Source organism: Heterocephalus glaber, unplaced genomic scaffold (assembly GCF_053883595.1).
Source record: "Heterocephalus glaber isolate CG9 unplaced genomic scaffold, H.glaber_assembly_v1.0 deba00001004, whole genome shotgun sequence".
Taxonomy (NCBI): Eukaryota; Metazoa; Chordata; class Mammalia; order Rodentia; family Bathyergidae; genus Heterocephalus; species Heterocephalus glaber.
In genome coordinates, this window is record NW_028258179.1 from 10,858,855 (window position 1) to 10,882,905 (window position 24,051).

Below are 24,051 nucleotides of genomic sequence, written 5' to 3' on the forward strand. Positions count from 1 at the left end.
TCATATGGGTAGATTTTCAAGCTAGGAATATACTTTCTTTAATAGGTGCTATTCAAATTTTATATTTCCTCCAGAGTCAGTTTCCTTAATTTGTCTTCCGAGGTACTTCTTAGAAATTGTCAAATTTATTTCAAAAAGGATTTTTGTAATATGCTTTCTATCTATATCCTTTTAAATTCTGAAAAATCTGTGGTAATGTCTTCTAAATTTTGATATTGTAATTTAAAAATGTATAATTGATATTGTGTAACAGGAAGAAGAGGTCTAAAGGAGCAGGGGAAGTAGGAGGGGTAGGGGAAAGAAGGGAAAAGAAAAAATGAGAAAAGGAAAAAAAATAGAAACAAAGTCTTTGCAAATGGAGAAGAGTGGAAGGTATGAATGGAGGGCAGGGGAAGGGGAAAATATAAGAACCAAGATAGATCATGTAAAGGTACAAGATCCCAATGATGAACGTAATTGTATTTTATATCTAAAATGTATCAACAATATCAGCCATCTCCAATCTGAACTACAGATCCCGTGCAATCCCCATGAAAATCCCAGCAGGCCTTTTGTAGATGTTGATGAACTGACCTTAAAATTTACACGGATCTCAAATAGCTCTAGTTATCTACTGATGACTGATAAACTATCCCTGCAACTCAGAGGGTGAATGAAAAGAAAATCCATGGCCGTAGTTTGTGGGTCAGGAATGCAGAGCAGCTGAGTGGGTCCAGTGGCTCCAGGTCTCTTTGGGCAACTGAAGCCTCAGCCTAGATTGTGTTCGCTTCAAGGCTCAAGGCTGGGGATCCACTTCCAAGTTTGGTTTATTTCTCTCTCACATGAAAAATACATTCATCCCATCCTGTGGTTGTATAAAATCTCATCTCACTTCTACATCAGGTCAAAGTATAGAATATTCTCTTTGTTTCTGCAGTGCTAGTGAACCCAGGGTCTTTGCACTGAGCTACATCCCCAGTCCTTTTTTATTTTGAGACAGGGCCTCACTAAGTTGCCCTGGATGGACTCAAACTTTTGATTTTCCTGCCTCAGCCTCCCAAGGTGCTGGAATTACAGGAGTGTGCCAACATGCCCCACTTTAGAACCTTATCAGACATAATAGGTCCAAGGGTGGTTGAGGCTCCTCTGGCCTACTAAATACAGTTTTCTTGATCTGAAGATATGTGAGGCTAGAGAGAATCTTACACCTTACTGGTGAGGACATACTTTTCCCAAAGAGAAAGTACACTTTTCATTCCTACCACTAGGGATGTGCCAGATCTCTTTGGGAAAGATACTGTCCATTGGTTCCATAGACCCTCAGGACACTTAAGATTGTCAAATGTGTGGCTTGCCTTTCCATTTTTATAGGCATGAAAGAAAAACTTTAGACAAACTGAATTAACTTAAGAAGAATTTGTCTATTGCACAGCCCTCAAAGCCAGTGAACAAGTCCAGGGAACTACAAGCTGCCGTGTGGACAGACATAAATGCAACATTTATGGCCAGAAGATGGAAGTGAGGTAGACTGCTGAACTGATTGCAGCTCAGGGTTTGCCTTATTTGCATGTAGCCAGTCTGTCAGCCACCTGAGATTCACAGAGACTCGATTATTTGTTACAAAAGTAAACTAGTTAGTCTTGAATTGGCCCACACTCTAAGCCAGGCTGCAGCACATAAGGTCTGGTGTGCAAGGGTAAACTCACCCCACACTTAGCTCAATGAGTGTATCCTGAAGAGCAGTTTTAACCTTTGGAGGGTTTTAGTTTTTCTTCCCTTTCTGTTTTTGTAGTCCTAAAACCTTTGCCTACTGCTATGAAGGCTATATTTGCTCCTATGATTTTTTTCTAAAATGTCATTTTACATTAATGACCCACTTCAAATTAATATTTATGCAGTGTGAGGAAAAGATTGGGATTTTATATTTCACCATCAATATTTAGCTCTTCCAGAGCTGTTTGTTGAAAAGATACTCCTTATTGTATTTCCCTAGCGCCTTCATCAAAAATCACCTGATCCAGTGTGTGTTGGTTTATTCTGGACTCTGCATTGTTTGTGTTCAGTTTGTGGTATTGTGAGTAAAGCTGCTAAACATCCTTGGGGATGTTCGTGTGTGTGTGTGTGTGTGTGTATGCACACATGCATATATGTTTCATTTCTCTTAGGCAAATACCTAAAACTGTAATCCCTAGAAGCAATCCATAGGATAAATGTAATTTTTAAAACTCCCAAAACTTTTCTGCATGTGTTCAGACCATTTTAAACTCTCCAGACATTCCAGCAGTGGCTCTACTTCCCTACCGGCATTTGGTGTTATCTTTTTTGGTCTTTAGCTATTGAAATAAATGTGAAATAGATCTCATTGTGGCTTTAATTTGCATTTCTCTGGTAGCTGACAACACTGAGCATCTTTTTAGGAGCTCCTTGGCCATTTGTATACAGTGAAATACGTATAAATGAGCTATATAAAGCATCTTTTGCCCACTTTTTCATTCGACTGTGTGTTTTCACTGTTGATTTTTGATATAGATGAAATACTCTTGACAAAGAAAATCTTTGGTCAGATACACATACTGTGAATACTTCTTCAGTCTCTGTCTTGACCATTTCCCTCAAGAGTATCCTTTGTGGAGCACAAATTTTAAACTATTTCTGGAAGTAGGTGTTAAAATAACGCTTATTAGTGCAGATAAGAAAACAGTGGCAGGGAACTTAGATAATTGCTCCATGTCACACATCTCACAGGGCAGAACTTTGAGTGGACTGCATTTCCCACGTAAGGGCAGGGCACTCATTGCCAGAGGGAAAGCACATCCTGCTCACAGGGCCAGGCGGGGTGAGCCATCTCATCACAGCGAGCTTCACTTACCTAACCCCAAAGCAGGTGTGCTATGCCCTTCCTGGGGATGCTCTGAAGACGTTGTGACAGAGTGTAGATACAGGTCCCACGCTGGCTTTCAACAAAAGCATGCTTGGGGATTATTTTGATCATCAGCAAGATGCTAAATAAGTGTAACTGTTCCAAGTGTTATTTTCATGGCATGCCGAGTGGTTTTCCTGCCTCAGCAAGAGTTCTAAAAAGTACCTCCAGCATTCATTACTTAACTGCACTGGGCACAGCTGGGACAGAGGTGAGCCTTCCTAGTGACAGCATAAATTAAGCCTCAGCAAAATAAACTGTGAAGTTGGAATATCCAAAAGAAAAAAACTAAAACAAAAGCACCACTCAAGGACTGCTGGATCGAACCATCTATCCCTCACCCTGCCCCACAGAAAGCCTCAGTCTATGACTGACAACTGGCTTTCATATCATATAAACTCATCCCTGTTCTGAAATGAGGTAGGCAAATTCTTAGCCAAGCAGAGAACACTGAAGTCCAGAAACAGCCTCCAGCTGAAAAGGCTGGCACCCACCATCTCCAAGAGGGCCTGGCACACCTTGCTCTCCTGGCAGAGTCTCTCCTTAGCTGCAGGCCCCACCAGGGCCCTGACACCTTCTCCCAGCTCAGAGCATGCTGAAAAATGCAGTTGATTTCTGTCAAAACATGAGCTACTGATGGCCCTTTGCCTTGAGGGCCAGACCTTCTGTCTTCACTTTAGTTACAAACAGAACCAAAGAAAATGGAGCAAGATTCCAGCTTGGGGAAGACCCTGCCGCTGGGGAATCCACCTTGGTAGCCAGCCTTCCTGTCTCCCTCACAACAGTGAACCCTCTCCTGAGGCGCCTCCCTCCTCTCCCGAGTGGGGTCAGGGTCTGGCCCACCACATGCTGCCTGAGTTCCTGCCCTCACATCTTCGACACCAGTTCATTTTTGTCCTTCTCCACAGGGCTGCAAGTGTGATCTTCCAAGAAACATTCACATACACTCATGTACAATCACACATGCAGGTGTGTGAACACAGCCCTTGGGCTCAGGTGGGCTGTGTAAATGGAAGTATATGGAATTTTATCCATATGTATACATCACACACATACTCTCCTAAAATGTATCAGTATCTCTATACACACACAAAATGTGATCTGTGTGCAGGTGAATTGGTAGAAATGTCAGATAACACAGACATCTGCACCCAATCTTTCCCACCCACAGGATCCTGAGTAACCCCTCTCATTTACTGTCCAGTGGGGGCAGGACTGCATGGTATGGTCACACCATTACTTCCTCAACTACTGAGCATTCATTTTGTCTCCAGGCTTTACTATTATGGAGAGGAAATGCAGCAATGAACAACCTTTTATGGTATTTCTAGGTCAGAAATCACACGTGCCTACAGCATTCAGCTGTTACCATACTGCTTTCAGAGACTAACCAAGCACACTTCCTTCAAGCATGGAAGAAAAATGCCTTCAGGCAGAATGCTCTGCATGTCTGCTAGGTTCATTTGGTTCGTAGTGTTGTTCAAGTCCACTGCTTCCTTATTTTCTGTCTGGACAATCTAGCCATTGCTGTAGGGGTACTGAAGTCTCCTATTACTGCATTGCCATTTCTCCCTTCAGATCTATCAATGTTTGCTTTCTTTATGAAGCTGCAGAGATGCTGGGTGCATATATAATTGTTACATCTTCCTTTTTCTCCTCTTCCCCATCAACAATGCTTTCATCACACAAAATGTCTGTCCCTCTAGTGATATCTTGTTAGCATAATTAACATTTTACCAAGTGCTTGTGATTTTAAATGTCTAAATATTTACTGGTTGTTAGGTTTGTATCAAATTCCCCACTCCCACAAGGCTCATACGTTCAGAAGTGAAACTTAGGTGACTGGACCATGGAGATGCTGATCTCATCCCTGACGAATTCACAGTTGATGTGATGTTAGAAGACAGGACCTAGTTGAAAGTAGTCACTGGGGACAACCTAGGAGGGTGTATCTGGCCTGTGGCTCCTTCCTCCCTAGCTCTTTTTCTCTCTGCTTCCTTGCTGCCACAGAGTGAGTAGCTTTCCTCATCATGCCCTCTCAACCATGATGTTTCTGCCTTGCAACGGGTCTAAAATTAATGGAGCCAGATGACCATGGACTGAAACCTCTGAAACTATGAGCCCAAATAAATCTTTCTTCCTTTATCTCAGGTACTTGTCACAGTGACAGAAGGCTGGAATACTGATCATTGGATTGGTTCTTCTGTAAGTTGTCTTCCTGTATTCTGGGCCAACTATTTACTAATGTATTGCTTTGTGCAATTTTGCAAAAGTTCTCCACATCTACTAAACATTAACACCCACCTCTTTGCCTGTGACCTATTTCCAAAATCCTTCCAAATTCGTTTGTCTCCTGGCTTGATTTATGGACTCTGAGAAGAGAATGTAGCTCTTAACACCAGACCAGGTGTTAATTGCCTCCAGAATTCTGAGTATCCTGGGGCAAATCCCTGTGTCTGATGAGAACATGGAAATTTCAAGGTTCAGGAACTTCAAAGTCGAGTATGAAGACATAGAGTGCCTGTGGTGTACAAACGCACTCATAATAGCTGATTTTCATATTACTTTGGCTGCCACATGCAGGGCACTATTCTGAGTGCCACCTGTATTAACTCACTGACTCCCTCTGGTGGCCCCAAAAGGAAGGTTTCACTGATACCCCACTTTACAGGGTCAGGCACACCCAGGCACAGCTGACCCGGGCACAGAGCTCCATGGACCCTATGAACCCATCTGTGTCTGTTTCTCCTCCACCACCACCCACACACACACACACACACACACACACACACACACACACACACACACAGGACACCAGGCAGCACATCATGGATGCATACAAGTTCCTTGTCCCCTTTGGAGTGGCATGGCAGGCTGCTCCATCATCAAGGCCATGTTTGCACACTCTCCAACTCCAAGGTGCTACTATCTGGATGTTTATGTGCCCCAAAATTCATGTTGAAACCCAACCCCCAAACAGGATGGAATTGGGAGGCAGAACGTCTGGGCAGTGATTAGGTCAGCAGGGCACAGCACTCACAAATAGGATTAAGGCCTTTAAAAGAGACTTCCGAGTGCTCACCCTTTCCACTACATGAGGATCTAGTGAAAGCACCACCTATGGACCAGGAAATGGGTGTGCGCCAGACACTGGCTCTGCTGGCACTTTGATTCTGAACTTCCAGCCTCCAGAACCACGAGAAATGTGTCTATTGTTTGCAAGCTAACTGGTTTTTGATAGTTACAGCACCTCAAACAGCCTAAGACAAAAGGCTGTCAGGGCTCCAAGCAAGAGTCTAGGTCAGTGAGACTGCCGTTAGGGCCCTGACTGCTTGGAGTCCCATGACGGGGGTTAGCCCTGTGGGGCACAAGTCTTTAGCACTGAAGATCCTCATCCAAGTTCCCAAGAGCCCAGGCGGACTCTCAGCCTCGCTCTTCTCTGCCCTGCTGCAGTTATCCAGTTTCTTTGCCCTCAGCCTGGTTTCCCTTCCACTCATCTTGTCCATGGCCTGAGTGGCCATAGCGATGTGCCTGCTCAGCTTGGGGGCCCTGACTGACCACAGGGTCTGTCTCTCCAGCATAGTCTGTGGGCCAGGATGCACCGAGACTAATGAGTTGCATCAGTGTGAAGGGCGAGCAGCAGGGAGGGATCCTGTATGGTCAGGTGACCACAGGGAAGAACAAGGAACCTGTAAGTGCTGCTAAGCACCCCAGATCCAGAAAGAGACCAAGCCCAGAGCCGCTCAGTCCCTCTCCCAGACTGAGTCAATATGGCTGGACCTGTTCAGCCCAAGTAAGGTCTTTTCCGTCCCTCCCCTGGGTCTCGCAGCCAGGTGCAGCCTAAAACAAACAGAAATTCAGGCTTTTGAGCATCATGCCCTATCCATTCCCCATGCTCATGACTGGGTGATTCATAACAGCCTGGTAGTCACTGTGCCCCAGCCAGCCCTGTGGCAAGGCACCCTGGAAGCTAAATCACCACGAGGTAAAGTGCTAGGCCACTGCTCAGTACCTCTCTGGGCTGGTTTTCTCAGGACTTCAGTATTTTCAAATCACCCTGCACATCAGACATGCTATTATTTATTTATATTCAACAGACACTTGCTGAGCACCTATGTGCTGGACACTCTGCTTGATGCTGGGGACAAAGGGACCAGGTTATCCCCAGAATGCAATTAACTGTTCCTGGACTTGCTTACTGCTCCCCCTTGAAGTGACGGCCATCTGACTGTAGAACACTGATACTCTTCCTCAAAAACCACCCAGTAATCATTGAAGCCATTAAAATCATACTTCTCAGTAGCATTTTGTAACTCATTGGAAGAAACCATTATTCCTACAAAACTTCACAGCATAACTGCGAAATCTCAATACTGTTCTAGAGCCCATGAGAGCTGACCTGGGGCTATGCTAGAAAGATGTGTGGCCCATCTTGTTTCATGGCTTCTGAGCCTGCTCCCTGGAGAGGGACGCAAGGTGCTCAGATGCCTACATTCTGGGCTGAGGTCTGAATCATGAGGCCTCTCAGGTCTTGGCAGCCAAAGGATAAGCCCAGCTCCTCAGTGCCCAGTTTTGGCCTCTCGAAGAACAAAGGGGCATTTTATTTGAGCACACTTTTCTCAGTACTTTCTCCTGTTGGCTCCAAGTAGTAATCACAGCAGTAGAAACCCTAACAAATGTCCCTTTTGTAAATATGTGGCTTATTTTGGAAATGCTGCTGGCTCAGCTTCTTTGCCCAAGAACTCAGAAGAACTTGTCTCTTCTCTCTCGTGGTCTCCCAGCCCCAGGAAAGGCTGCAAGTGTCCCTCTACTCGGATGGGGCAAAGAAGGACGTTTCCACCCACCACAGAAGGAGCAACAGGCCGAGGGCAAGGAAAGAAGGTTCTTTCTTCAAGTCCTTGTCCAAACACAGCTAGGCACAAAGATGACGTTTATTCCCATTACCTCCCCAGACCCAAAGGCTCGAGAGCCAGACCCGTATCACTCACATGGTGGGCGTGACACAGCTCAGAAAGGGCTGGCTTCCATTAGAGTGCTCACTTCTAAGGGTAAGCTTAACAAGGACCCCTCAAAACCTTTAATGTTAGCAGAAACTATTCTCCAAACGAGTCATTCCTGCTATTGTGTGGGGGTCACCCTCTGCTCCCCTGCCCCCACAGAAGCTCCTTCCAGATGTTGGGTGGAAGCTGTCACTGGCAAGCAGCACAGCTGCTGATTGGCCAGAGGGTGGAATCAGACAGAACGACACCAATCAGAGCCCTTCCCCAAGTGCTCTCCATAGAAGGCAGCTCCCTGGGAGGACGGTGTGACACTGGGGAAAACACGCATCAGCAGACAGGACATCCAGTCAAAGACACTTTCACAGTGTTGACCCTTCCTGACAGTACAACTATGAGGAAGGAAAAAAGTGGGAATTCTTGGCCTCATGGTTTTGAGGAAGCTGCAAGGATTGTGCGAAGGCAAAGAGAGGCATCATAGAGCTAGTCATGCATAGGACACCCACACCCACACACACAGATGTGCATACCACCACTCTTGAAGCTGCTTGGACTGGCCAAGTTCAAAATCCTCAGGCCAACAGAGAACCTTCTAAGGTTCACAGCCTCGGTCTACAGGGACACATCAGGTCCTCACCAAGCCCACAATGCCACTGAGTTGCTGTACAGCAGCCTTCCTTGCTTCACCTTGAAGAGTTATTCCTTCCTGCTGACAACCAGAAAGCCAAGAACCAGAAGGCATCTCAGACCCAACTCCTTCCTTAGCCATGAGAAGCCAAGCCTGGGAAGGCCCTGGGCTAAGGAACAGTCTTCACTGTCAGGATGATATGAAATAGTAATCTTCTTTTTTTCAAGATAGGGTCTCGCTGTGTAGTTGAGGCCAGGCTTGAATTCACTGGGTAGCCCAGGCCTTGAACTTACCACAATCCTCTCGCCTCGGGCTCCTGAATACTGGGACTGCAGGCATGCACCAACACATGTGGCAGGAATCTTCACTTTTTTTTTAAGAGTCATTATCACTTACCTGGCTAATAAAGATAAAACCTTTTCCCTCACAGATGTTACCCTCTTCTTTGAAATGGACCAACACATACACCTCTCATGTAAAAGCTTCCCTTTCAGAGTCAGTACTCAGACAGCCTAACTCTTCAGGCCGTGGCTCGGTGACAGTGCTCCAACGAGGCCCACTCTGAGTGCAGGGCAGTGAGTCCCAGCCTGCTCGGGGTGGGCAGGACCGGCCAGGTCTTCAGGGGGTTGCGGGGGACACCTGAGCATGCCAGTCACCCAAAGCTGCTTCCGGAAAACAGCACGGCAGGTGCTCACTATACTGAGGCATGGCTCTGTGCGTGCTGACGTGCACACACGCTTTTGGGGATTAGAACACTCACCCAGAAGTGCAACAAATTAAAATTACCCTGTGTATTTATTTTACTTGAAGTAAGGACAAAGGCCGGTCCATCAGAGCTAACAGCACATCCAGGTGGTTCCGGGAGGTTCTCCCTCATTTCCTCGGTGGTCCCGGTCCTAACTTCCAGTGATGTCCACAGGCCTCTATGCCATTCGCCACTGTCCTCTACACCGACTGGCGTGCCATGTGAGGCCGGGTATATGGCTGGCCGGGTCTCACTGGACATCATCATCATCAAAGAGATCTTCAAAATCTACAGACAGAATCACGTATTAACAGGCACAGGGCAAGTGACTGTGGAAACCACTTCACAATGAATTACACGGTAGTTCACAAGACAGAGAAAACAGTACTCAATGTAGCAGGAAAAGGACCCTCCCATGACCCTCCCAGCTTCATCCAACGAGGGCTCCCAGAAGGCGCTCAAGGGCACAGTGTTGTTCATATTTTTTATTCACAAGACAACCCTCGGGAAAAGCACACTGGGTGCCGTGGACACAGGGACAAGCACCTCACAGCCACGCCGAGCACTGTGAGAGTGAGTCTGGGGGCGGGGGGCCTGGAGAAGGTGGCAGAAGGACCGAGCTGCTGAGAACGACTCTGCAGGAGGCTTGGCCAAGCCGAGCTTCTGACCACAAACTAAGCCTTTCCTGCTGAAACATGTGTGGCAAACACGATGCGCGGCACTGAGTCACTCCATGGCCACAGCCACGGCCACTGTGGTCTGTTTATCTCCACTCATCTTCCAAGGTCCTGACCACATGTTACTTCCATGATGGGCAAAGAACAAGCGAGGCCCACCCCTCGGGGCAGTGCACTGAAAATGTGCAGAAGTCCCACCTGCTGGTGATACCACACAGCAAAGGGGCAGGAGCCTCCAGCAGCCCCACACCCGGCTTTCCCAGAGAAGGGCAGCGTCCCTAACACATGTCCGGCCACACGGAGGGACTGTTCCGTGTCCTTGCTGCCTCCTGGCCCCTACATGTGGTACAGCTGCGCTGGGCACTTTCCATCTGGTCCCCATCCCCAGAGAATCCCTTCACACCCTAACCTCTGCTCCTGTCACCTCCAGAAACGCCACCCTGTGATGTGCTCCAGGCACAATCCCACCCCGCCTGTCGGCACTCGTGGTCTTGGCCCTGCCTGAGGCCTTGCCTAAATCCTCCACTACTTCATAAAACAGCAATGAAAGAGAGTAAGTCGAACTCAGCGTTAGAACCCCATGCCCAGCCTCCAGCTCATCTGTCTAGGAACCAAAAGGACTACTGGAAGCCCCAGGCAAAGCCCACAGAGGCCTCTCTCTGCTTCCTGAGTGCCCAAGGTGGGCACAGCCTGTGGGAGGGTGGGCACATGCTCCTGAGCTCAGTGGGCAAGCAGGGGTGGGGCAAGGCCTTCTCTGTTCCTCCCTGCCAGCGTGGCTCACAGGGAGAGCTCATGTTGCTAACGGCTGGGTCTCCCTCAGAGACCTTTCTCGTCAGGAGAGGGCTCTCACTGGAACACCACTGATCACAACTAATCCAACAGGCCGGCAGAGGACAAATGGGACTTTGAAGATCATCAAAATGTACGAGACCCCAGTGCCAGCACTGAGAACGAAACAACCATGCTGGTAAGGCATCTCCCAAGATGCCCTGCATGAGCTGCTGCTCTCATAAAGGAGCATTGGAGCGCACTCCGCACCTCTGCACTATCTGCTAGCATACAATTTACAGAAAGGCTGCTCAGCTCTCAAGGGCTGGCTCCAGTGTCACCTCCCCCTGCTTCTGACACCAGATGGTGTCAGCCGGGATGTTACCTTAAAGGAGTAGCCGGGCCCCAGGAAAGACCACACTCTAATTTAGCAGCCTGGCTTCTCTTCTGGGACAACGGCTGCCTAGGCACTAGCCAGACAAACCAGCGTGGACCTGGGGTTTCAGAGCTGTTTGGTAAGTTAGAAATCAATGTGGCAAGATCTCACCCCAGCTTCTTCTAACAAGTAACAAAAGTTCTTTGTACGAGAAAGCACCATGTGATTAAAGCAGGACAGAAAAGGGAGGAAAACACCATTTTTGTCTGAGTAGGAAACATCCAGTGTTTCCATTTACTGTTTGAACCCTAAGTAAGGAAGTGAGGGTTAAATAACCTGTAAGAGTAAGGCATTCAGAAATCAGAAAGCCAAGAGAAATATGCCCTACCATGTCTGAGGATGTATATAAAAGTCAGGTTTACACTGTTTATTGAGTAAAATTTCTCCCACATTCTTGGTATTTGGTGTGAAAGCCCTTAAATTTGAGATGGAAGTATATCCTGCATCTTGACTTCAGAAATGGGGAAGGGTGAAAGCCAGGGTGTGGATGTCAGCCTGCAAAGACAGTGGAGGCACAAGAATCCAGCTGGGCAAACAGGTGTGGGCCAGGTAAGGAAAGGAAACAAAAGCAACCATCAAGAGAGAGCAGACCAGAGAGCCAAGGCTGATTCCTACACCCAGATCTGGGGTGACAGGATGGACAGGATCCTGCCATAACCTCAGGTGTCCGTGAGCTTGTGCTAAAGCAGTGCTCAAGCACAACCTCTGAAACGTGAGACAGGGAGCAATTTCATATTAATTTTCTCTTGGAAAAATAGGGCTGACTGCCAGAGCTAACTGCCAGTGTCAGTCACTGCACTGAGAACAAGCACAGGGTCTGGGCTTCACTGTGCTGTGATCCAAATTATTCGTGTCACACAGTTGCCCCACTACATCAACCTGCAGAAGAAACTGTCAGACTGAACCTGGCACCCCAAGTCCCTGAATCCTTACCATTAAAAAAGTCTGCATGAACTGCCTTTTCATTGGCCGCCAAGTCCATCAAGAGCCCGGTGCTGCCTCCTGCCTGCACAGTGAAAGGCAAGGTTACATCAGCTGTGATTTCTGGGAGCAGGGGGTAAATTCATCACTGCATCCACCCCACCTCCACAAAAGAGGACACACTCCAGATGGAGTCAGATTTTAGCTCCAGACAGAGGGGTGTGTGTGAAGGAGGATTCAAAGGAATTGTTTTTAAGGCCTCTCAAGGTCTCCAGTAGAGATCTCCAACTCCCTCCTGGCACAGCCACAGAGGCCACAAACGTGCAGCACCCAGCATGATTGCTCTGCTCTGCCTACCGACCCGCCTTCACTCCAAGAATACAACCATTTCCCTCAGAAACCTGGCCTGCCCTGGCCCTAAGGTTTGGGGTAGGAAGTACTGCCATAATGGAACCTTCCACTGCCAAAACTCTACAGTGGTGGCAAAATCAGGCCGTGACCAAAGCTGGGTGATCCTATGCACTCAAACTTTGCACCGTGCTTAGAATCAACCAGGGGTGGCAGGACCAGTCCTCCAGTGGCAGCACCCTGGTCAGCTGGCCACAGGCCCTTGCTTCTGCCCTGGCCCCCTCCCCCCTTCTCTGGTTCCCAAGTAGCCAGCACCTCCTGTGTTCCCTTTCGTTGCTGACCTCAGGATTCTTGGACTCCTCCCCACCTCCATCCCCACAGGAGGCCACACAGACTCTCTCACTTAAATCCTGGCTTGAATTCCTCCCTACTCAAGCTGACTCACTCAGATCCTCAGGTCTCCTTTCTCTCCACTTCCCTTTTTCTAGTCTTTCACCCCAATCCCCCTCCAAACCTCCCAAGTGACCATCCTACATAGCAAATATAGCGTCTCTCCTCATGTGATTCCACCCTGCCTACCTCAGGGACTTTAAAACAGAACTGAGAAGCTGGGGCTTAAGGCAAGTGCTTCAAGGGTGGGACCCACAGAACCCAACCATTTTACACTACTTCAAGATCAGGTTCCTCCCCTCTCTCTAGCACTGTGAGCTCTGCCGTGCTGAATTGCATGGCACTACCTTAGTGGGCCTGGGGCGCATCACCCCTGCAGGGCTCAGCTCCTGCCAGAGTTTCTTCCTTCATCCTTGTTCACATAGCAACACTAGCACACAATTCAGCATCTGGCTGCAGAGGCAGCTCCTCTCCTAACCCCAGGCTGAGCCACCCACAGCCCTGAAGGTGCCTCCGCAGGGAACCCCTACTTTTCTACTACACTTGGTAGGTGCAATCAGTCTCTCTCAGCCATTCCCAACCTGCCTAAGGACAGGGACTGCAAGTGACCATCTTTGTACCCCTTAAACTTTGAAAAAGAGAATGTGGAGCTCTGACGTCCCAGAGTTGCCCTGACAGTCCCAGCTAGGCTGTGGTATCCTCCTGCCGAACCTAGACCATCGTGCAGAACACCCGCATACGTCAGGGTCGGTCTGTGACTGTGCTGGATGAAACGAGAGAACCAAGACTATTTCAGGATCCTGTACACCCTTACAGAAAGGAACCAGATCACGGCGAAAGCACATAACTGCCAAGAAGCCCTTTTCCATTCTAAGAAGAAAGATGCTGGCGCTGCTTCTTTCCCAGTTTGTTCCTCGTTCTGGATAAAGTTTATCAGGCGGCCCGATCAGAGCGCTGCCCGCTGCCGAACAGCAGCCTCTCGGGAGCAGAGCCCACGTCCCTCCCAAGCCACCCAACGCAAGCTCAACCCTGCGAAGGTTTCGCTACCCTCGCCTGCCGGAGACCCGCAGCGCCTCCTCCGCTACCGCGGGGATCGGGACGCGGCCACTCAGGTCGAGGTCGAGGTAGAGGTCGAGGTCGTGGCCCCCGCTGGTATCCGACGCGCTGGCGGCCCAGCAGTCCCCGAGGTCGCGCAGCGGGGACCGGGGCTCCGGGGTGGGTGTAGGGCGCCAGGCCCCCAGGCTTGGCGCGCGGGCCCGGCCCCGAAGCCGCCCTCGCCCCACTCTTCGCGCGGCCGCCGCCCGCTGCTGCCTCACCTCGTCCAGGTCCACGTAGGGCCCGGCACCCTCAGGGAACATCTCGTCCACAGCCGGCTTCATTGTGGACCCGCAGCTCTATATCACTTCCGGCTCGCGACATCGCTTCCGGCGCTCGCCCGCCGGACAGGTTTAGGCCTCGGAGGACCGCGACTCGGTGGTTCCCGGCCGGGGACTAGGACTGCGCGTCAGCTCGGCTCTGTGCCTCGGTGCTGAGGCGACCGCTGCTGTCCCTAACCCAGGGAGCGGCGGAGTCCGGAGAGGGTGGCTAGGTCACAACCTCGGGAAAGCACCCCACTTCTGGACCACCCCAAAAGAATGGAAAACAGGGTCTGGAGGAGGTGCTGGTGCACCCAGGCTCGCAGTTCCCAGCAGCCGAAGGGTGCGAACGCCCCGTGCCCACCAGTGGGTGGGTGGGTGGATAAACAAGTGTCCGTGCACGTCCTGCGACACTGCCGAGGCTTCCGTGGTACGGAAATCCTGACGCGTGGGCAGAACAGAGGGGCTCTGGGGGACATTATGCTCAGTGAAAGAGGTCGGCCCCCGCGAGACCAGACTGTGATCCGACGGGGAGGAGCTCCCTACCCAGAGTAGCCAGTTCAGAGAGCTCCCTAGGCGCAGGGTGGTGCCGGGGCAAGGGCTTGGGGGTTAGAGTCTCATGGCTTAGCAGGTAGTGTTGTCAGAGTCTCCGTTCTGGAGATGGGGTGGTGGTTGCACAAGGTAATGTGCTTAATGCCACCTAAATATTGAGGTTAAAGGGGAAATTTTATGTTGTAATATTTCACAGTAATTTTTAAAATATGAATAAGAAAGGGGAAGAAAAGAAAAAGAGGTGAGAAGAGTGGAGGAGAGACCGAGCCTGAGACAAACGCTTCCTGGTTAATGGGACTGTGGTCAGGGCTGTGAGCCAAGGCTAGGTGCCTCGCCTTGGAAGATCCAGCATTGCCAGAGCCCTTACGGAGATCAGATCGCCGCCACATGCCCGGATGATGTCCAACACCCTGGCCTGCCACCGGCAAGGGTCCTGCAGGCTGGCTTCTCAGGACCACCGCCTCGCCGCCATGTTGCCCTTAGTCATTGAGGCTCCCCCACATCACATTGAGATAGTCCCTGTGCCTATCCTAGTGGTCCTGCATAGAGTTCCTGATCCTGCTCTTCAGTGTCCTTGTGCCATGTTTTCTGTAACAGCTTTCAGAAGGAGGTAAGCTTGGGGCGGGGCTGCTGAAAGGGGAGAGGGGTGCTGAGGAGCAGGGTTGCTCCCGGGAACCAACTGAAAGTCAGCCCAGCCTGAGAGGGCGGTGCAGGGTGCGGAGAGAAGAGAGCAGTGAAGACCTGGGGGAGTCTCGGAGGCCAGCTCAGTGCATGTCACCTGGGGCACCGAAAGAGGTCAGGCCAAGGGCACCGGCAGGCTGGTGGCCCAGAAGAGCCACCCATTGGCTTTCTTCCACAGCAGGTGTGAGTCAGGGTCTCCAGTGCCCAGTCGCTTGCTCACCCTGTGGGGTGGGGGCTCACCGCCTGCACAGAAGCCGGCCCCAGCACACGTCCTTCCCTCCCTCCCGCAGGACTGCCCGGGTGACAGCCTGGGCCCTGCCTTCCTCACCTCCTGCTGCTCCCAGATGTGAGCTGTGCGTGAAGCATGGATGCCTGCCCCGAGGTGACTACTGTCCACTTCCGTGGCCTTGGGCCATGCTGCCTGGACCGGCACTGGCTCCTCTAACCAGCTGCGGTGGCCACGGCTAGTCAGCCTCAGTTTCCTTCCTACAATCTGGGGAACTTCAGCCCGGCCCCCCGGGGACATCATGAGAACAGGGTGAGAGGCGTTGTTGATGCCCTGTGGGCTGAAACTGCACACATTTATTGAAGAGTATTCGCCAGCGACTGGAATAAAGCCAGGGTCATCTGTGAAGTAGCAGAGGGGCTGGGCACAGCTGGTTTTGAAAGAAACCCATAAGGTCTGCTGGAGCCTTTTGGGCAGAGGCCAGTCGCCCTGTGAGCAGCTCTGGCAACTCCAGACCTGCCCTGAGGTGCGGCCAGTGCCACTCAGTCCTCCTGGTAGGGGACATGGAAGCCCAGGGTGCTCCCCAGGGGAAAGTGTGCAAAGAAGGTGCGGGCCAGGTCCTCCACCTGCGGGTAGGCGTCCTGGGCCTGGAAGTACTGCACGTAGTTCCAGAAGTCGGAGGTGGAGAAAGGCCAGTAGGGCATAGCCGGCAGCTCAGCGTAGGGGCCTGGAAGACACAGGGGCTGCCCCGCCGTCCTACCCAGAGCTGGGCCTCAACGGACTGGGGGCAGGTGCGTGGCAGCCAGCAGTGCCTGTGGGAATGCGACCTTCCGGGCTCAGAGAAGGGGCATCTGGGGTCGTCCCCAGAACAGAGAGAAGCAGTGTCCTGAGAGACAGGAGCAGGACAGGAGGAACAAAGGAAGGACGAGAGAAGGAGGAGGCCGGGCCTTGCCGAGGAGTTGCTGAGCAGGGACACGGTCCTGGGGAGGGCACGGGGGCGCTAGGGCAGCATCCGGGTGGGGTTTCAGAGGGCAGAGACCTAGAACTTGGACAATGGCCACCCCAGTGATACTGGACCAAGTTAGGACTCCTGGGAGAGCCTGGGGCTGAGGATGTCAGGGCTGCCCCCACTCCTCGGCTCCCAGCAGGCACAGCTCAGCAGGCAGCCAGGCCCACCTCCCAGCAGCCTCTGCCCCAGCCCTGCCTGCCTCGTTCATAAACCTTACCTTCCTCCTGCACTGGCTTGGCCCCTGCAAGAGAAGGGGAGCGCTGTCACCTGGGACTGCCCTGGAGGCCTGGCCCGACTCTGCAGCAGGGAGGAGGGCAGCAGGGCTGTGGGGACGGGGCGGCCCCTCACCTGTGAGCGACCCCAGCAGGAGGCACAGGGCCAGCCGCAGAACCATGCGGGCCTGCATCTTCCCCAGGTGCAGTGTGTTTGGGTCCACCTGCAGTGGGGACCCAGAGGGCTGAGAACACCCGACCCCAGCCAGCCTTCTGCCTGCCCCAGCAGGTGACTCTTGGAAGGTCAGTGCGCCAGCAGCTTCCCTCTGTATCTGAGGGACACCCACGCCCCACCAACCATACTTACTGCCAGTGCCTTAAGAGACTTCGCTCTCTATGTGCCCGTGACCTCACGACAGTCGCTCAGCCTGGCTGTCCAGCTTGCAGGCGCTGCTGCCAGCTCTGAGGCTGCCCTTTATAGGAACACCAAGGACCAGGAAGGAAGCATTGCCCGCCTGAGCCATCAGACTGAATATTTCATCCCCAGCCCAATCCCTGTGGGCTTCTGTCACCCTGCTCGCCAGCAGACTCACAGAATCCAAAGAGCTAGTCAAGAAAAACACATCTCCGCACAGGCCAGGGCTGAAACCCTCAGGACTGAATTCAGTGTCTGTGCTTGAAACAAACCCAGCTATCCTCCTCCAGGAGAGAATTTCTGGGTCTGATATTGGGGCCAGAGAGGGACCCAGTAACCCAGAGCTGCCTCAGGTGACAAGCACACAGGGATCCCCAGGGAAGCCACTGCAGCCCCTGGTCGGGCTGAGCCCACAGGATACCTGCTGAGCCAAGTCGCAGGCAGGGAGTGTGGGTCAGCTAGAGTCTGTCTCGAGACCAAAGGCCCCCAGCTCACACAGGCTCCTGAAGTCTGTCACAGTCCAGGACAGGGTCCCAGCCCCTGGAGCCCCTCCAGGTCAGCCTCTGCACCTGCATGACCGTACCGCCTGTCTATCCGGGTAAGTGTGGCCTGGTGACCCTGCCCTTGAGGTCCTGACACCCCACTGAATGTGCCAACTCCACAGTGACTGTTGTCACTCCTGCTTTCCAGGGCTCTTCAAGGAAGCCAGGAAACTCCTCACCCATGTGCCCTGAGATCAGGGTCCCCTGCTTTATCCTAATCTCCCCAGTGTGTAAGGACTCATTCTTTCCCAAACAGTGCTCTAAATTTAACCAAAAGCCCAAGAAAGTGCGCATTCAAGTTGCAGTATAAGGTAGCCACCTACCACACTGGACTCAGATCTTCATTTCCAGAAATCTGGTCCCTGTGGCTTCTTTGAGAGCAGCTGTTTTGGGGTCCCCAGGACCACCCCAGCCCATGATTTACTAGGAGAGCGCAGTCAGAGCCCATGGCCACTGTTTATCACAGTGGTGGCCACAGAGGAGATCTGCAGAGGGCAGGGACTGGCAGAGCCTGGAGGGACTGGCAGGAGCTCCCAGCATGGGCCACACATGGCCCCAGGCCACAGCTGACGGCCACAGGTCTAAGGTGATGGATATGCACCTGTGATGTTAGGAAGTCTCATGCCATGACACGTTCTGTATCTTCATAACTATTTTCCTCATAAAAGACTACCTAGAGAAGGTCTCGGAGCAATAACAGCAATGGTATTGAGTGTTGGGTATATTTGCCTTCTTTTCCTCTGTGTGTGTGTTTTCCATAATTTATTACTTTTATGCAAAGAAAAGAAACCCTAAGAATAGCCCAGCCCCACCAGCAGCTCCTGTTAGCGCTCACTGCTTGCCCAGCTGAGTGGACCACAAGGACCCTCATGGCTACTATGCACTTTCTCTCCACCTGCATCCCTCAGGCCACGCGCTGGCCTGGACTGGGGCTCCCTAGGCCCCGCCTGCAGGATGCACCTTTGCCCCATCGTCCGTCCCTCTGTCACCTCCTCCCCTGCAGCCCACCCGGAAGGCCCCAGAGGTTAAGCATCCGTGTAGCTGAGGGCTCCCACCATTCTCCAGCCTTAAGAACCACCAGGGACCCCGTTAAAATGCAGGCTCCTGTTCATGGGCGGGGGCCAGGCCTGGGCAGCCAAGCTAGGCAGGATTTCAGCCTCATCTGGGCAGGAAGTGCCTGGAGCCCCTGGTACAATGCAGATCTCTACAAGCCCCCAGAGTTCTGCCTCAAAAGCTGCAGTGGGCTCTGGAATCTGCATTCCCAACACATTTCCTGGCATGCTGAGCCGGGCAGGCCAGTTTGTGGCCTTTACCATAGTGCACATTTGAACCACCTGGGCACCTCTAAATAAGGTGGTTGTTCAGCCTCCCGTGTGGGATTCTAACATAATGGGCCAGAGAAGACCCAGGCACTGGTGGGTTTGACACCCGTCCGTGACTGCTCTGAAGCCTGGCTGGTCACCACTGCTTGGGGTCAGTCCCTGCTCTCCAGCCCTTGGGACCCTGTGGATGCATCACTGGCCTGGGGAGGGCCACCTGTCTGGGATGGGGAGACACTGCAGTGCACAAGGCCAGTCCCCGTGGACAGAGGCAGTCCTGTGGCCTCTCCTGACGGAGAGAAAAGGTGGCTGCAGGCAGACTCAGCATTGGGCGATTAGTTGTTCTCTGGCGCCCCCTGCTGGCCACCTCGGGACACAGGCATGGCCTGCCACTGTGTCATTGAGTGGGGCAGCCGGCCAGGCCTGTGCCCCTGTCCTGCCCCTCTCCTTCTGAGCTCCAGGACTCCTGCTCCTGCTCTCTGAGCTCTCCCAACACAAGCACAGACGTTTCCTCGTGGTTTAAAGTCCCAAGGCCACAGGTCCTCAGAGACACCACTCCCAAGCACAGCAGCTTCCATCCCTCCTCCCCATGGTCACCTGCCTTGATGTGCTGTGGACAAGTCCATGCTGCTCCCACGGTGCAGCCTCCATAGAGCCTCAGCTGAAGCTGGGAGAGCTCCCCTCCTGCCCTTGGACCATGCCCTGCATCCGCGCTGGGGCCTCAATTGCTGCCTCCACCTCCTGCGCTGCTGGGCACAAGCTTCTGCAGTCTTCACCACCGCCTCGGTCTCCCAGCTCCACACTCTGTCCAGTGTCCTCCATCCCGCAGGCGACAATGCCATCCTGCCCTGCTGTGTTCCTGGGCTCCTGGCTCGGTGGGCAAGGCCCAGGAGTGTGCGGTCTGGACACACAGTGGGCAGAGCATCTGTCCGCCTTCACCCAGTGAGCTAGGGCTAAAGCCCAGAGTCCCTTTCAGCCTTACCCTGCTGTCCCTGCTGGGTCACAGGACACACAGTGCCAACCAACAGCCTCCACTCTGCCCAGCGTGAACCTCTGTCCCCATTTCCCCCTGAAAGAAGTGACGTAGGTCCCTTGGGAAGCACTGCCCTACTCCCTCCAGGGAAGGGACGTCTCCTAATGTTATCTGTTCTCAAGCCCTCAGGTTTCCACCATATTTTCTATTTTAATCAAATAACTTAGTCAAATATCATGACATCTGACGAAGATGAAAAGACTTTTGGTTGTAAAGACCCACTGAAAATGGTCAAATCAGATGTGATGTGACAACTTTAAGGGACAAGAGCTGCAGTGGAAATCTGGAAGACCTGGTGGGGTGCCCTCTGGGTTCCCCCTGCTCTAGGTTCTGAGGAACCAGAAAAGGGCTTCAGGTCCACGCATTACTGAGAGTGGGCTCCAGAGGGCGCCATGCTCAAGGCCGGCACTGCTGGGCCCCAGTCCTGTTCAGGGCTAAAAATAGATGGTCAAAGAAAAGCCCCTGCCCCAGGTCACAAGCCGGGCCACTTAAAGTCTGAAAGCTAACATGTTTAAGCATATGGCTCTTCTTTTTCTTTTTCTTTTTTTTTCAGATATCAACACAATTTTACTTATAAAGTTGTTCAATCACGAGAAAATTCTGGTTCCTTTTCTATGAGCTATCAAAAGTTGGGGACAGAATGCTCTTTCATCTCACAGAGATCAGGTTTTGGATGACAGCTTTTCAACATAAAGACAAAATCAAGTTGAAATACGTGAAACACTTTTCTAGTCCATATGTACTTGGATAATCTTGTAATAAGTTTCTTCAGCAACTGGCAGTGTTAAAAGAAAATCTGTCTTGGGGTAGTGTTCTAAGAAGTCATTAGCAGCAGTGGTAGCAGCATTAGTAGTACTTCCGGAATCTAGAAAATCCCAAAGCTATTGCGTATGGCTCTTCTTTTTAAACAATCTGGTTCCTCTCTTGAAATGGTTGTGAGACTTTCCGAGCAGGTCCCAGTCCGGTCCAGGAGAGTATGCTCCTAAAACAAGAGGGAACCTGGCCTGGGTGGGCTGTGGAGGTTCACGGGGAGGCCTGGAAGATGCAGGACACCCCATTAGATTCAAACTTCAAATAATTAATACTTTTCTAGTCGAGTTTGTCTCACATCAGCAGGGATAAACATACCAAAATTTAATTCCTTGTTTCATGGAAATCCCAATTTCACCTGTATCTTCATTTGCTAAATCTGGCAGTGCTGTGCTGTACAGAGCTCTGTGGCCCTGCCTGACTGTTGGCAGTGACAAGGGGCCACAGCTCCCACTGCAACCACCAATCTGGCCCTGGCCCTGGCACAGGGCAGGCAGCTCCAGGCCCGGGAGAGCTTCTGAGGTGCTTGGCCCTGGAGCCCTGGGGTCACATGCTGACACAGGACCAGCAGGCCAGACAGCCTGGTCAGCCGAGCTCATGCCCTGGTCACCAGGGCCAGAGGGAGCCTGGTGGACCCAGGATGCCTGACAGACCCTGGGCCAGCGCTGGATAGGGCACCTGGGACCTGGGACTCAGCAGGACACATCAGCACTGAGTGAGCTGTGAGAGGCGTCCCACCCTATGGCACTCCCCAGCTGATGCTGCATCCCTGGGTCCTTGAGACCCAGCTGTCTTTCTAGAAGTACTCCAGGGCCCCGAGTCCAGCCTTGGACTCCAGCCAGGGCTTGCCTGAAGCGCAGAGAAGCTACAGCTGTGGGGTGGCACCAGGGCCCGGGGGAAGGGGGTGGCCAGGACCCATCCATCCACAGACCCAGGCTCCTGAAGCACATGCTGCAGAACCTATTTGACAGCGACCCAGCCATCCTGTCTGCTTCTCTGCCCAAGTACTCTGCCCACCATGTTCCCAGGAAAACACTAGGGAGGGGCGAAATGCGGAAGGGAGTCCTGGGTCCCCACCGCAGGGGCCCTGAGGCTGGGCTGTGTGGATGCAGAGGCCCCTGGGGGCCAGTCCTGCTCTCTGAAGGTCACTCTCCTGCCCCCGGTGTGACTGGCAGACAGGGCCTGACCAAGCACCACAGCGCCACCCACTGGACTCCTGCAGTGTAGCTTGGTCCCGTCCCAGGTCACAGCAGGGACCAGGCCCTTCCTAGGGCACAGTGCTCCCTGGGGCGAGGACCTGTGTTTTCACAGAGAAAGGCACATCTGTCACAGACCTGTGCACAGGCCTGGGCTTCAGAGAGGCCACAGTGTCCTCAGGCAGCAGCCTACCCTGACCGAGGAGACTCCCTGGGGGAAGAGGGGTCGGCACAGGCCCCCCAAGCTCTTTCCAGTCTCTGACACTGGGGCTTCTGGGAGCAGGCAGTCCTGAGTGGGGACCAAGCACATTTGACAACATCCGGGGGGGACAGCCAAGTTGGGGGCCACTGGGGAAGTTCTTTGCAGGCCTCATCATGCAGGGGGCCCCGATGTCTGCAGGAGCAGAGGGACCCGGACAGATGGGGCAGTGGAGGGCCCTGGGCATGGCGGGGTCCCATCCTGGGGGCTGGGAGATAGGACTCAGGTTAAGGGCAACTCTGTCCACATCATGGGGCGCTGGTGCAGGGTCTTCCTGGCCCATGGCACCTGGGGATGCCTGCATCAGCCTCCCGAGGCCCCAGGCGGGCCCAGGCTTCCAAACCATCGTGTTAGGCTCTAACCGTGAGAGGAAACCCAGGCTGGGCCAGCTCCCAGCCTGAAATAGATCCATTGTTTAGCCCTATTCACTGCCACATAAAAGCCGAATTTATGGGAACTGGGGCTCGGCATGTTTCTCAGCCTGGCTGGGGCCCTGGGCAGCATGGCTGTCCTGCTGCCCTGGGCCTTTGAGAGTTTCAGCTGGGAGCCGGCACCAGCCTCTGCAGCTTCTCCTGCAGACCGCCTGCCGGCCGTCCTGCTCCCTGACTTCCTGACTCTCCTCCCCGGCGCCCGGTGGAAAAGGGGAGATGAAGAAGAAAGAGCGGCTTGGCCCTCTCGCTCCGGCCCAGTTGTCCTACATTCTGGACTCATTGATCCATCCAGGAAGCAGGCACTGTAGGCCCAAGTGTGGGGAGGTGGGAGCGCACACTCGCCCGGCTGGGCCAAGAATCTAAGGGCCAGATGTGCTTTTGAAGCCTGTGCTAAATCCGGCTCCTTGGACGCCGGGAGGCTGCTCTCCAGCCTTGGCCTGGAAAGCAGAACCGTTTCCTGTTGGGCCCAGGTTGGTGTCAGCGCTGGCCCAGTGAGCACCAAGAGGCAAGCGCCCCCGCAGCTGGGGCGACAGCGTCCCAGATCAAAAGGGACTTGAGGCCCTGCCCCTCCACCCTCTGCTGTCCTCGAGTGATGTTCAGTGGCAGCAAGGACCTGTCCCCACCTGCCCCAGGCTGTGGAGGACACAGCTCTGATACACACGGGGCCTCCTCTAGGGTGGACACAGGGTAGGTCCTCACCCTGAGCAGCGGTGCTGCGAGCAAGTGCTTCTTAAACTCTTGATCTTGGTTCTACAGGGTCGATTCCCCAACTGGGGCTGTGGGGAGCGGCAGGGCCTGAGCTCAGGAAGCACAGTGCTGGGAAAGCACTAGGTGAGTCCACTCCCAAACCTTCCAGAACAAAGCAGAATAAAACAGAACACAAAACCGAGCTCCAGTAACTGAAGGGGAGCCAGTGCAGTCTATTGTCTGCGGGCCCGCCCCGCCTCCACAATGTCCAATCTGGGCTGGCAGTGGGCACTGGGGCATGGCTGGGGACCCCTGGTGTGGACTCACCAGGCACACATGTGGGGTTTTCAGTCACCAGGCCTGAGCTGCCCACAAGGCTGTCTGGGTGGGGAGTGAGCTTCCAGGAGCAGGGCTGGGGCTCACGACGCCGCTCACGGGGGACAAGGTGCCTGAGCTCACGGTATCAGAGGTGCATGGGCACCAGGGCCAGGGCCGCTCTGGAACGTGGTTGGGGA

General features: G+C 52.8%; 2 protein-coding genes across 2 annotated transcripts; both read right to left on the bottom strand.

Moving 5' to 3' along the window:
• Window positions 1-9,300: 9,300 nt before the first annotated feature.
• Cops9 (COP9 signalosome subunit 9) lies at window positions 9,301-14,301 on the bottom strand. Its single transcript, XM_004868427.3, has 3 exons — window positions 14,126-14,301; window positions 12,084-12,156; window positions 9,301-9,557 (listed from the first exon to the last, which is right to left on the bottom strand). The coding sequence occupies exons 1-3, from the start codon at window positions 14,186-14,188 to the stop codon at window positions 9,520-9,522; spliced, it is 174 nt and encodes a 57-aa protein (XP_004868484.1). The 5' UTR covers window positions 14,189-14,301; the 3' UTR covers window positions 9,301-9,519.
• Window positions 14,302-16,165: 1,864 nt separating this feature from the next.
• On the bottom strand, window positions 16,166-17,052 carry Otos (otospiralin). The gene is made up of 3 exons (XM_004868428.3): window positions 16,981-17,052; window positions 16,850-16,873; window positions 16,166-16,350 (listed from the first exon to the last, which is right to left on the bottom strand). The coding sequence occupies exons 1-3, from the start codon at window positions 17,036-17,038 to the stop codon at window positions 16,166-16,168; spliced, it is 267 nt and encodes an 88-aa protein (XP_004868485.1). The 5' UTR covers window positions 17,039-17,052.
• Between the last annotated feature and the right edge of the window lie 6,999 nt (window positions 17,053-24,051).

Coding starts and splice junctions, on each gene's coding strand:
- Otos (XM_004868428.3), bottom strand. CDS start 17,038: ATGCAGGCCCGCATGGTTCTGCGGCTGGCCCTGTGCCTCCTGCTGGGG. Junction 16,874..16,980: donor CCTGCTGGGGTCGCTCACAG/GTGAGGGGCCGC, acceptor CTTCTCTTGCAG/GGGCCAAGCCAGTGCAGGAG. Junction 16,351..16,849: donor CAAGCCAGTGCAGGAGGAAG/GTAAGGTTTATG, acceptor TGTGTCTTCCAG/GCCCCTACGCTGAGCTGCCG.
- Cops9 (XM_004868427.3), bottom strand. CDS start 14,188: ATGAAGCCGGCTGTGGACGAGATGTTCCCTGAGGGTGCCGGGCCCTAC. Junction 12,157..14,125: donor CCTACGTGGACCTGGACGAG/GTGAGGCAGCAG, acceptor TTCACTGTGCAG/GCAGGAGGCAGCACCGGGCT. Junction 9,558..12,083: donor TCATGCAGACTTTTTTAATG/GTAAGGATTCAG, acceptor TTCTGTCTGTAG/ATTTTGAAGATCTCTTTGAT.